At 36.5% G+C, this 13,183-nt stretch overlaps 1 protein-coding gene across 1 annotated transcript in view; it reads left to right on the forward strand.

Annotated features, from left to right (window-relative positions):
• Positions 1-6: 6 nt before the first annotated feature.
• Positions 7-13,183, forward strand: part of LOC106902044 (zinc finger protein ZFPM2-like) — a 202,271-nt gene continuing 189,094 nt past the window's right edge. Inside the window, exon 1 of the mRNA XM_014965210.1 lies at positions 7-93. Coding sequence (XP_014820696.1) covers positions 54-93 — 40 coding nt within the window. The 5' untranslated portion in view covers positions 7-53. The remainder of the gene's footprint in view (positions 94-13,183) is intronic.

Below are 13,183 nucleotides of genomic sequence, written 5' to 3' on the forward strand. Positions count from 1 at the left end.
GCCCCAGCTCCACTCCTGTACCTGGAGCGAGGCAGGAGCGGCAGCCGAGCAGCATGTCCCGAAGGAAACAGAGCAAACCCAGGCAGATCAAACGTAAGTTTCCTGAGGGGGGCTCCCTCTAACAGACTTTTATTTACCTCGTTCTTGGGAGACGCGAGAGAGGTGGCTGCGGGGAGCGATAGGGGGGTCCGGAGTGCGGACCGAACCGTGAAACTTTGCCCACGAGGCTGAGGATGGGGCGAGAGAAGGGGGACGGGAGCCCGAGCCGGGAGCCGCTGGGATGCGGGGCGAGCGGGGCTCCTCACCGGCCTCTTTTCCGCTCCTCGGGAGCTCTTGCCGCCTCCCCGTAGTCCCCGCCAACTGTTCCTCCGAGTTTCGGAGTGGGCTCCCTCGTGCTTTTCTCCAGTGGCAGTAGCGCCGGGCGAGCAGCCCGACGGGGCTTTGCCCGCGCCCGCCGCCGCTCGCCAACTTTCCGCCTCTCGGGCGTGCGCGCAGACCCCGCGCCGCGCCGGTGAGTACCGGGGGCGGCAGAAAGGGGGTGAGGGGGGCCGAGGAGTGACCGAGGAGGGAGTTCCCGGGGGTCGCGCCGCTCGGGCCCCGCCGTCCCCTCGTCCCCCCGCGGCTGGAGGCGCCGCGCTCCCCCGGGCCGGGTCCCCGCGGGGCTCGTCCCGCCGCCGCGCCCCGAGCGCGCCCGCTCCGCTCCGGGGGCTTTAACGCTTTTTGAGGTGTTTTCTGGAGCGAGAAGCAGGTGCTGAAGGCAGGGAGCGGAAACGTAACTCTGGCTAATCGTGCTCGGAGTTCACTTTTCTTGCCGGTGACACGAGACAGAGTCTTAACTTCATAAAGTTTTCCGTCACCCCGAGGAGCCCGGCGGTCGGGACTAGCAGAAGTGCCAGGCGTTTCGAAAGAGGGTCTGTAAATCATTTGGTTATAAAATCCGTGTCCCCGATCTGATGGGTCTTCATTGATGTTCTGTACCACAGAACTCCAGTCAAAGTAACCGGCACGGGACGCGGAGAAGCTCTTTCAGTAGTAGTTTCCTTATCGATTTCTGACTCCAGAATCCTTATTAATAGCCCAGTTCGGATGGAATAAGTATTGAATTGACAAAGTGATTTAGCAAAGAAGAAAACGAGCTTCATGTCGAATAAGACTGGTCACTGTAAAGTGTTCCAGTAGTATTGGCTGAGCATCCCTGCTTGGCAGAAATTACCTTTTTACAGCCTTTAACCTGATAAATATAAACAACCGTCATGGTTTCAAATTTAGTTTTCAGTTTACTGAAGTAACCTAATAAATTACTGAAACTTTCTGATATATGTTTTTAAGCTGAATATCATTCTGTGATCCAAGAAACTTCACTTTACTTTGGAAATTGATATTCCCAAATAAATATGCCATGTGCTTTTAAACTTAAGCCTCTTAGTAAATATGAATTGCAATGGTACAGTTAATTCTTTGAAACCGTGCATTTTATGTGATATAACGAACATTATTTAGGAAGACTTTCTAGTCTATGATTGGTGTCTTGATAACAAATAATGTGAATGGATTGTATGGCACAAAGACCATCTGATTTTGTTTTTGCATACTTTGTTATCATCTCCATTTAACTATCTCTTCCTCACAATGGCAGAAAAGTGCTGGGAGGGATTTTAAGGTACTGTATTGCTGGTACAAGTCGCAAAACATTCTGTATGGTACAATATGCTGAAGGGGATAAATTTATTTTTCAATATCAGGTGCAATATAGTGTTTTGCATGTGTATGTTTGCATGTATGCAACAATGTAAATATATCTAAAAGCGTGTGTAGAAAGTGTGTAACTATATGTGAACAGTGTTTATAGGAGACTTTTTTTGCATGCTTTTAATTGCTTGAGTATATTGAAATCTGCATTGAAACTAGAAGTAAAACAAGGTCAGCAAGAGTTGGAGGATAAATTATGCACCATAATCCTTCTAGATCATAGCTTTTGAGGTGTCGGTGGGGGGTTCTTTGGTGTAGCTGTAAAGTAATTTTGGTTCAAATCAGTCATTGTCCACTGTAGAGTTTTCTGTGACTATTTGGCCAGCCATAAGTGGTATTTCTCATATGAAGAAGTTTTGTTCTGGTACACTGCAGTCTTCATTAACACGTTTTTAGATTCTTATATTTAAATCAAGCCATGTTGTGATTTAGGCATAAATAAGTCAACTTCCAAGTTTTTTGTTTTTTTTTTTGTACATTAAATTCAGATCTGGAAAATGCTGATCATAAAATAGCCAGTAAAAATAATGGAATGACTAGTGACAAGACCAGACCACTGTCTTTAAGTTTGAAAACTCTTCAGTTTGTGAATAAAACAGAAAGTATTGCTGATAAAGCATGCACAATTTAGAAGCTCTATGACAAGCAAGAAGTCAGCTTACACTGGAAACTCTGAAGACAGTCAATTTAAAGGACAAAAAGGTTGTTGGGCACAGTTTTTTTCTTTTACTGCATACAGTTCCCTGCTATCTAAAATTGTGATTTATGCAGTATTTTAATATTTTGCTTATTCTTTCCCCTTGGGTGCTCTCTGGGCAGCGATAAAAAGGCGACGCTGAAAGAGCACCATTAATTTGCTCTGATGACTGGCCAGATAAGGGGAGATAATGGGAAAGATAAGCGGAGAAGATATACCATCAGAAACCCGATTATTACCATTAAAATTCCAGCCCAGCAATCTGCAGAAGCCTGATAATTCCTTCTCCGTTTCCACCACTTTGGATGATAAGGCAAAAAATAGTCACTCAGTGCTCCTTGATTAGACTGCCTGGATTTCCTGATAATACAGTGATAAATTATGTATTTTGCCCCAATGTTTTGTCCCAAAAAATTCAGATTTTTTTTTTCCTTTCCAGGTCTGTATTTTTTTTCTGCCTCTCCCCCCCCTGTCCCCTCCCCCCCCAAAAAAAAACCCAAGAAAACCTACCAAACCCCCTCTCTCATGAGCTATTATTGTAATCCTAGTTTGATAAAAAGCACTGATAGGCCAGGAGGTGTTTTGTATGGGAGACCCATATCAATGTTATCAGCCCATCTCACTGCACCAGCTGCTAGCTGTTGTTGTTTTTAGCCTTATCACCTCCTGCCAATATGCCAATAAATTGCCCAGATTGTTCTCCATTCTGTGGCTGCGCTGCAAAATTTATGACAAAAATGATGATTTTTTTTTTTTTTTTTTACCAGTGCGTTTCTTTATGATTAGCAAATGTGTTGTGTGTGCGGTTTTATTGCTATTTTCTTGTTCTTCATGCAGTTGTCTGTAGTCTGGTAATGTGTTTACTGACCTGCCTGTCCCCAACTTCAGTCCCACTTAAGTACAGTAGTTTATAGATGGGGGAGAGTTGAATTGCTGAAACATTTGTATTAATCTATTTTTAAAATGTTTCTCTGTAACCTAGCTATTTGTAGAAATTCTTAAAGGACTTCCTTATTTTTTTCTCTGCGGTCGTGTTCTACAAAGTGAATTTTTCCGAGGTATTAATGGAGTACTTTCTCATATAACTTTAGGATTGATACGTAATTTATGTAGTATAGTGTGAAGAATGTTCAGTACAAAGTGGTCTTGAGTTCTGTTAGAAAGGGAAAGAATACTCATGAACACTAGAACTTGAAATTACATATGCTATGTAAATGTTTTGTAAGTAAAATGTTGACGCTAAGGAGAAGTCAGGCTCCAGTTCATCATGTCAGCCTCTCTTCAAGAAGTTTGTATTCATTTTCAATGAAGAAATTGACTGTCCAGCATTTAAGGCGTATTCCAACCTGTTTTGCACACTTTGTGATGTGTAAAGACGTATAAAGAAGAATCTCGACATCCGAATGCTTAACTTCTCACCTTACACTTTATAGACTGCTCTCTTCTATATTTACTATTTTTACTGGTTTTTAACTCTCATTTTACATGTGTGGTTTTTTTAAAATGTGAATGCTGTTTGAAAAATAATCTTTGTTTTTAACCTGAATTAGAGGAGTAATATTAGGCAATAACATTCTTTTCTATATTGTCTTGAGTTTCAGTTTTGACAGCAGAATAAATTTCAAGTATGTAGTCAAAATATCTATTTTTTCTTTCCTAATCTTACACTGCCAGTGGTCTTCCTAAGCAATGAAATTGGTTAGTACGGTGCTGTCTTTTGTACAATGCCAGGTCACATAAGTCCTATGTTTTTTTTTTGCTTGCCATATAAAAAACTAAATTTGTATTTTTAGAAGCCAGTACATGTTTATTATCCTGAGAACATAGTCTTTCTACTTGTTGCCTTTAAAATAATGTTGTTTGCCTGAAAATATTTCTTGAAGGTTGTTTTCTATTATGACATTTTTTGTGCTTTTGCCCGACAAGGGATATATTATGAAAGTTTATTTTTGGATGTCATCATGATTATTTTATTTTTTTGCTTTAGAGTCCTTAATGACTCATCTGCAATTAAAAATATACATAATTACATCAGTGATACAATACTGCAAAAATAAAATAAAATTCACCGCTTAGAGAAGTTTTGCAGTTGCTATTTCTAATAAAAAAGGTATACAATAGTATTTTTCTATGATTATGTATAATAGAGCTTTTGCTTATTTTTCTTTTTTTTTTCAGGAGTGGAATACATGTGAAACAACAAGGGAAAATATTTTATTTTAAATTATTGGAAATGTGCAGGAAAATCTACAGATTAGAGGCTCATAAATCATTCAATGGAGTTTTGTAAGTTTAATAGAGGCAATACAGGCACATTGATGCATTGCCATTGAGATCCAGTAGGCTTATATGTAGGTGTTAGGTTTAGAAACAGAATTGAGGGGTGAGAATCTCTCTTTTTGCGTTTTCCCTTCCCCTATGAAATGCCACATTAGCGTCAAATACAACCCACCGATAGCTTTAACATGTCTCTTTGCTAAAGTAGGGTAAGAAATGAAGTATTTTCTATCTTTACCTTTTTTTTTTTTAAATAGACATTTTTCTTCTCTGACAGAGTTTCACTTTGTACTCTCCTTTAAATTGTACTGTAGCACATTAAAGGCACTTACGATTCTTTCAGCTTAATCAAAGCAGAGCACTAGGTAAGCAGCTGCCTGTACCTCTTGAGTATGAATCATGAATGATGATTTTTAGTTTTCTGAGACCGAGTATTAATTTGTTGCAAACAACTGATCTCTATGTTGCAGGATATTCACACCGTATGTTAAAACGGCATTTATATTTGCAGTCTTTTAATAATAGAAATGTATTATTAAGACATTTAGCTGAGAGGGGAAAATAATGCAATTAGAAATTTTATTTTTTTACTGGTATCTATAAATTCTTATTTTTGTTGGCTGTATAATAGCTAATTTAAAGATTTGTATAGGGCTCTGTTTAAAGAAGTGAGGAGAAAACCAAGCTATCCATCAGTAGTGCCAGTTATTTACATTAAACATAAAACATACTTCATGACTACAAAGATAGCTTACTAATAAGAAAACTTGCTGTACAGTCATAAAGCGTACTAGTAAAAGGCGTTCTTTGATCAAAACACTATTTCTTGAGTCAGAAGAAAATTGTTGTACTTTGCTTGGTTAGATGAAGAGCAAGTTATAAAATGGACAAGATTTTTGTTTTAAAAAGGCAGCTTTTTTGTTTCATATTATACACGTATGATTTTTGTGACTTTTAAAAATGTGTTCCTAAAGAGGGCAAAGAAAGAGTCTCAGAGATTCTCGATGAGGTATTTTAACAGTATCTATGTCTGTCTCAAATTTAGTTTGTGGGCAATCACTCTAACACAAAGATATAATTGCAGTTGATTTAAATGTAGCCTGTAAATGAAATGGTAGGTGAAGCCAGTTTTGCTCTTCGATTTGCATGGATGTGCCTTCTAGGATGTTATCTTCATAGCGAGGCTTTCACCTGTGGGGTTTTATTATTGTTCTCGTACAAATGAGGGACCAAATAGTTTTCCTACTAGATAAATGTATGTTTGCAATTTTTATTCGAAATCCTACGACTTGTATATTATGTATTCTTTTAAAAAGTCTGTTTAAGCTTTCTTTGCACTTCATTCATTAAGAGTGCTTTGAGTAGTTCATGTTACAGGTATTCAGTTTGCAGCATTTTGCATGGCTTCTGTTGGAAATCTTGACGTTCATTTCTCTTCTTTGGATGCAGATGAAAAGATTTAATTGAAGCAATAGGTTTGAATTGTGAAATTACTGTGCTTGAGAAAGGGATGTACCCCTTTAAAGTATTAGCATAAAGATAGCACATTTGTTTATTATGTTTCAAAATCAGCTGCTAGTATCTCTGCCACAGGTAACAATTGACTTTTCAGGCTTCAAGTTAATAGCCTTGTCTCTTGCTTGTAGGGATCAATATTAGTATTAATTAATCACCATTATCAGCCCTAGGATCTGGTTCTATTTGTTGTTACATCAGCAAAATATCAATATAGAAAGTGGACTCTCTGATCGTCATGGCAACTTCATCTCTTGGGTCAAAGAAAGTTTATCTTATCTGTGCATGGAGAGTGGCAAACTGTTTAGGGATCTAGTTTGAACTCTAAGAACATTGATTTAGTTTTTGTTTGTGAATAGAGGCTGAATTCCAATCACAAGGGATAGGTAAGATTTAAATATTAATGCCCACAGGCTTGTCTGAGTGGGTGTCATTACTATTACTGTCAGATTGTCTTTTTGAGATGACACAATGGTAGAGGAGAATTGTGTAGTTAGGATTATTTACAGTTTAGTAATTTGTGCATTGGAAAAACGGGTTTTAAAGTGAAAGTATGGAAATTCCGTAGCATTTATGCAGAAACATTACTTCTCTCATGAACTGTATGGTTAGGATTTCTTCCACTTAGTTAAAGATAAGTATAGAATTAGTGCAGAATTATAGAATATGAATCAGTAAAAGGAGCGTATTTTATTATGCATTCTCCCTTAAGAGATTTTTTAAAAAAGTGTCTGAGAAGTCTGGAGAAATAATACCGGTGTTCCATTCACTCCTGACTTAATGGCAAATAGACATCATAGAAAATCTGAATGCTACAGTCTGGTTACAATTATTTTTGAGTTTTATAAGTTGATACAATTATCTCATGAATTTGTGATAATAAAATATTGATAATGCTGTTTTATCATGTCGCAGTTCCCTTTTTCTGTATTCTTAAGTGCTTCTTAAAAGTCCTCATCTTAGACAATGCACCTGAGACATCTTAGTAGATATAGTCATACTGCGGTTAAATATTGTTTTCAGAGCTTTAAAGACTTAATGATTATGAGCATAAGTTTTGCTTTGAGAAACAAGCCACTTTCTTTGCCCAGTTGTTTGTAAACATTTGTGTGTATTTATTTGTTCCATAGTTCCTTAGGAAATGCCGTATTTGAGACATAGATTAAGAATATCAATATGCTAGTCATTGGCTAGATAGTAATTTTTATTTTTTTTTTTTTCATTCCAAGCATGTGAAGTAACAGAAAGTCTGTGTGTCTTACAGATGCAGAAAAATATTGTTTTGGGAAATCCCAAATGTAGTAAGAGCAATTCAGTACATTTGCAGTATTGAAGAAGAGTTCTTGTAGAAAATACAAAAAACCCCAACCAAACAAAACCCAAATGCTTGCATAAAGCTTACACTGCAGAAGGAATCACTTCTCGGTATTGACATTTCTCATTGATTATTCAGTTTTATCTAATGCTTTGAAAGGGTAATGCCATCATGAGTTGGTAGCAGATACGGGCGGTTGTCACAGTAGATTTTTTCTTTTTTAAAAAAGAAAAATTGATTTAGTTTGATATAAATGTGTACAATCTTCAGTTATATTTTAATAGCTTCTCATACTGTTTGTGTAATCATAACCATGAAAAGAGTTTGTATAAGTTAAAAATATTGTAATAAACAAAAACTATTCCTGTCTTCCTATCACAGATGTTGAATAAATCTTATCCTGATTATTTTCCATCTATCTTCTCATTTTTCATGTCCCATATTTCCTATGTTGAGAAAGCGTGTTACGTAACGTTGTCGTCCTTCATAAATGCTAATATTTTTTAATATTTTGAAGAATTAACTGGGATTTTAAAACATGTTTAGGATGTGAGATGGTGTTTTTATTAGTAATCCTCAGAAACCCTTTATATTTATAGAGCTAATTTGGTGTAAGGCTTATTTTTCTATTCGCTCCTTATTTATATTCATGCAATTTCTTAACTGCAAGTGTGTAAATAAAGCTAGTGTGACCTTAACATTCTTATTTTTTGAGTACTCCTGTCTTCTTTTATAGAACTTTTCCTCTTATAAGCAAGGTATGTTCAATTAAAGTAGGTTTACAGAGAGAATACAATTTAGTGACAGACTATCGAAAATAAATGCTATAGTAGTTAGTGAGTTACTCGGACAGCTCTTCTCATATGTTAGTCTTTGCATTCACATCAATTAGTTAGAGTGTTGTTGCTTTATTCCTCAAAAAAACTAGACTTGAAGCTTTCAGTCTGGGATTAGCTGGTATAACTGCATGCCTCGCACCCTTTTTACTGTACTCGGTGTTTTTACCTCAGATTCAGTATAGCAGAGGAGAGTAAAAAATCTTGTTGAATCCAGACAGTTTTCCATTTTTCCTTTCCAAATAATAAAGTATTAATACCAACTGCAGTAAAATACTACACCATTTTCCATATTAGTGAATTTCCTATCTGTCTAACCCTATTTTGAAAGGTGTAAAAGTGTATGAGAAACTTAAGGAATATGCTCTTTAACTTCATTCATAGAAACAGTCCTGTTGATGATAATACTTGAAACAAACAGGCAAATGTTTGTAGGATAGAAGCTTAAAAATACACAGAACGGCAAATAGCATGTAACAGTTTGGTCTGTGTAAAGTTAGAATGTGCAGCAGAATAGAGACTAGGTTTAAATGAAGTGTTTTCGTTATGTTCGGAGGAATTCCGCGGTTCGGGTTTTGCACCCTGTGCCATACATGTTTCTTTTCATATTGTCTACGAAAAGTAAAAGTCTACATATTTTTGTGGCAAAAATTATACAAAACCCCATGTAATTACTGTTTAAACACACTTGCAATTATTACTCAAAAAAGATTTTTAATGAGAAGAGAATGATTTATACTGAAAAATAAGAAATTCCTCATAGACCCAAATATGGTGAGAGAAGTCTTTTCGTGTGTCTGTTGTAAAGATTTTCTCTGCTGAAATGGAATAATCTTGAAAATACTTTTTCTAATGATACATGGAGGTGTTCATTTAGGCTGAGAAGAAATTCTGTAGAAGATCATATTGTTTATACTTTTGTAGATGCAGCACAAGCCTCAAAGAAAGTGCCGTGTTTTACTCCTGTAATTGGGATCATCATTAGAACCTTGCTATTTAATACTTGACTATATTTCCATTATCAAGCGTGAAAGTTAAAGTTTGTAAGATACTGTGGGAAAAAAATTTTGCAAAGACACTGTCAGATCTACTTGAAATTATGTGTATATTCTGTAGATCTTTAGGTTTTGTCTTCACTTCTCACTTTCGAATTCAGGCATCATATTAGATGGCAATAAATGTCTCTGGTCTGAAAAGTTTTGATGAAGTACAGCAAGGACTTTCATAATGCATTTTACACAGCTTTATGCAAAGAAAATGAAACATCTGTAACTGACGCATCAAACTAGGACACAATTGTGAAACTAGCGAAAACAACAGTAAAATTATCAAAGCTGAAGTTGCAGTAGTGTTTTTTTTAAATGACTGCACCCACTCCCTCCCACCTTCTAATGTTACTGTCTTCACAGTTAATAAACGTGTATGAAAAGGCTCTTGGAAGCAGTAGTGGATCATTTTTGAAAGCTTTCAATCAGATTGGTATTTGGCTATTGTATCTGCTAATTGTACTTTGTCCATTTCAGAATGGACACAGACAAAAAGCTCTAGTTTTGTGGGATGCAGAAGAGAACATCTGTATGTCTGTAGAGGTACCGTTGTCTTGGGCGGTTTTCATGTGTCAATAATTCATATTTGTACGAATAATGATGGAGTAGAATTGAATGGCACTGTATATGTAAGTAGGATGGAGTACTCCTGAGAGGCTCTTGGCTTGCAAATAACTTCAGTTTTTAAGGAAACTGCATGGTTCTTTATTGAAAATGCTTATGTATTTCTATTTATTAAAAAAACAAAACAAAAAACCAAAACAAAACTTGCTAGATAATAATTCCAAAAATGCATCACAGTATTTTAGCAAACGCTAAAAAACTTAAGAACTGAGAAAAATCTCAAATATTTGACAGTTTATCTGGAAAAAATATTAGCTAGTTGCTAAAAATACAAGTGCACTCCTTAACAATGTGCATCTTGGACAAACAGACGCATATTTTGTCATCAAGTTACTCTAAGCTTCTGAAGTCAGGGCTACAACTGGGTCAGATGATAAGATGAGCACAACAGAAAAACGAAGAGTGGCTCTGATAAAAACTGATTGATTGATGTCTGGCTTCCCCACCATCACAAGCAGTTGACAGTTAGTTTGGGATCAGATGATTTGGCTTTTGCGATAGAAGATGGGGCCTGGTAGGCAAGTCTGAAGGACAAAAAGGTCGGTTTCTGTATAGCGTCAGGCAGTGCTGGGATCCCACAAGGTGGGGCATTGGATTATGTTTTTCTTTAGTTACAAGACTTAACTTTTCATGGTCCATTGAAAGGCCAAGTAATCTGGTCAGTATTAATACAAAAGTAAGGCTTTGAGTTGTGAGAGAGGAGAATAAAAACAGAGGGAGTATACCTGTTGGACAAGTGAATTACAGAAAAAACTATTTCTTGCCGTTTGATTTCTGTATTTACTTAAAACATCATAATTTAAAGCATTAGATGATTTATAAACATTCTGATTTTAAAAAATGGTTTCCACAGTGTACTTGTCACTGCAGCTGCAGTGAGCGTTTTATGTTACATGTATATTGAGGGACTGTAATGAAACATTGTGGATAAATTAATTTCAGCTTGTGAAATATTGTTATTCTGCACAATTATGTAGAGGATAGCAAATTGTACCTCATATACAGAAGTATGTATTTTTCACTAGATTAAGAGCAATTAGCACGGTATACTTAAGTATCATTAAAATAAATTCACGTGAAGTATACTTTTGTGAACCGGAGATTATTTACCAATCTGTGACCATACCATCAACAGCTGAATGTTTATGGCATTTTCTGTGGTTTGGTTGTTTGGTTGTTTTTTTTTTTTTTTCAGAAGACACTTACAATTAGCACTCTCTGTGTAATAGTCACAGGAAGGGAAAAATGTGTAGATGAAAATCAAGACGTAATAGCTTTTAAATGAAAAAAAAATAAAATCCATGCAGCCATGAAAATGTGTACAACTGCCACAGAATTGGAATTTGGACAGCTTGGATTTAAATTTAGATTTTTGGACAGTTTGATACTCTCTAGAAATCCTTTATAATGTATCGCTTTTCTCTGAGTTTTAAGGGTCACATCTCCAAAGGACAGTTGGGTCTCGGCTAATGCTGCTGGCTTAATATCAGTAAGATGAATTCTGCAAGGTGCTGTATTGCTGATAGTATAGCTGGAATGCACTTTGAAAGAACCTGTAGTATAACCTGGAGTGCTACCAGTAATAAGTGATCAGTGTAGGTGAACTGGTGGTCATTTGAACAGTGATTAGTTATACTGCAAGAAAGGTTGTTTTCTTACTGTCTAATCTCTAGGGACCCATTTCTTTTAAGAAATAATCATAATAAAAAGGTCTTATTCAAGAAATACACAGTTTTATCCTGGCTGTTTTGAAAATCTCTTTTGATATATATGTTAAAGGCATGTTTTAAAACACAGAACTCAAGGCTTAGAGAAGTATTTATGAATGCAGATTTAAGACAAGACTGTGGAAGTGTTTAAGAGCTTCTTCCATGTTTATTAATGTCATGGTGCATCCCTTTAGCATCAAAGCTTTGTTGGGTTTTCATACGTTATTACGCTGAGCACTCACAGCATTACTGCAAAGTGGTCTGAAACAAGCTGTAAAAGCCCATGTATAATTTGCGGATAGAGTTCAGATTTTCAGGTGGAATTAATCTGGCAAACACGTTGCATCAGAGAGTAAATTGTTCTTTTTTGAACGTCTTGAAGTGAAGTTTTTTCTAGATATAATTTTATACTTAATAAAGCTGAAGAGAGCTTTATTAGACTTTTCTTCAAAGTATGATACTTGCATCTGCCCAGGGATGGAACCCGCTTTGTTCTCTGTTTGGGAGTTCTACACCTCCAAGTTATATAACTGAGACCCTCTTAATTATACAAAGAGGAAAAACAGGGCTGGTGAATCAAAAAGGGCGGGGGGGGGGGGGGGGAGAAGTAATATAGATGAAACAATCAAAATCAGCAATTCCTATAAATGGAGAGTAACAATTGGCTACTTAGACCAGCTACACGCTGAAATTTCATGATTAGTCCTGCAGCTTAAGAAATACCATCTAAGTCAGAGTGTGCTTTGGGGGTGTTATGACTGGTCTGATTAGTCTGACGTTCACTGATGTTCTTTGAGTGTTGGTTCAGAAGTTTTCACTGTCAAGGAAGAAGGTGAAAAGTTATGGAATTCTTATGCCACCAAGTTCTTGCTAAATTTGTTTTTCAATGTCGATTGTCAGTCAAAGCATTGTTTTTGAAGGTATGGCCTTCGCATTACAAAACAAATGAGAGAAAAAACATTTGGAGTGTTACTCCAAACTTAAGTTGTTTCAAGTCATGGGGTTGTGGCATGGTACACATTACACCATACAATACCAGCATAACAGAAGAATCGCACCTAGTTTGCACTGATGTACGTGTCTCTGAAAGTGAAAACCCACTTTTGCATTCACAGAAAAATCTTTTGAGGATATGGATTCATGTGACGCCATCAGGAAAATAATTGCAGTTTTGGCTTGTATTTTATGTTTAACTTGGTACAGTTTTATGTTAATCTAGCCCCACATTCTTCCAGAATGCTATTTACTGAAGCGCTGAGTTGTGCAGTGAAGCGGATTTTGTTTGCAGGAATGTTAAAAAATCATAAAAAGTAATTGTTGATGACTAATCATATTTATTATTAAAATATTGATATGTTATAAGAAAAATATTTTAAAATGCTTTGCAATCAGTTTGCTAGTCTTTATCCATTTCT

This window comes from Calidris pugnax, unplaced genomic scaffold, assembly GCF_001431845.1.
Source record: "Calidris pugnax isolate Ruff unplaced genomic scaffold, ASM143184v1 scaffold41, whole genome shotgun sequence".
NCBI lineage: Eukaryota > Metazoa > Chordata > Aves > Charadriiformes > Scolopacidae > Calidris > Calidris pugnax.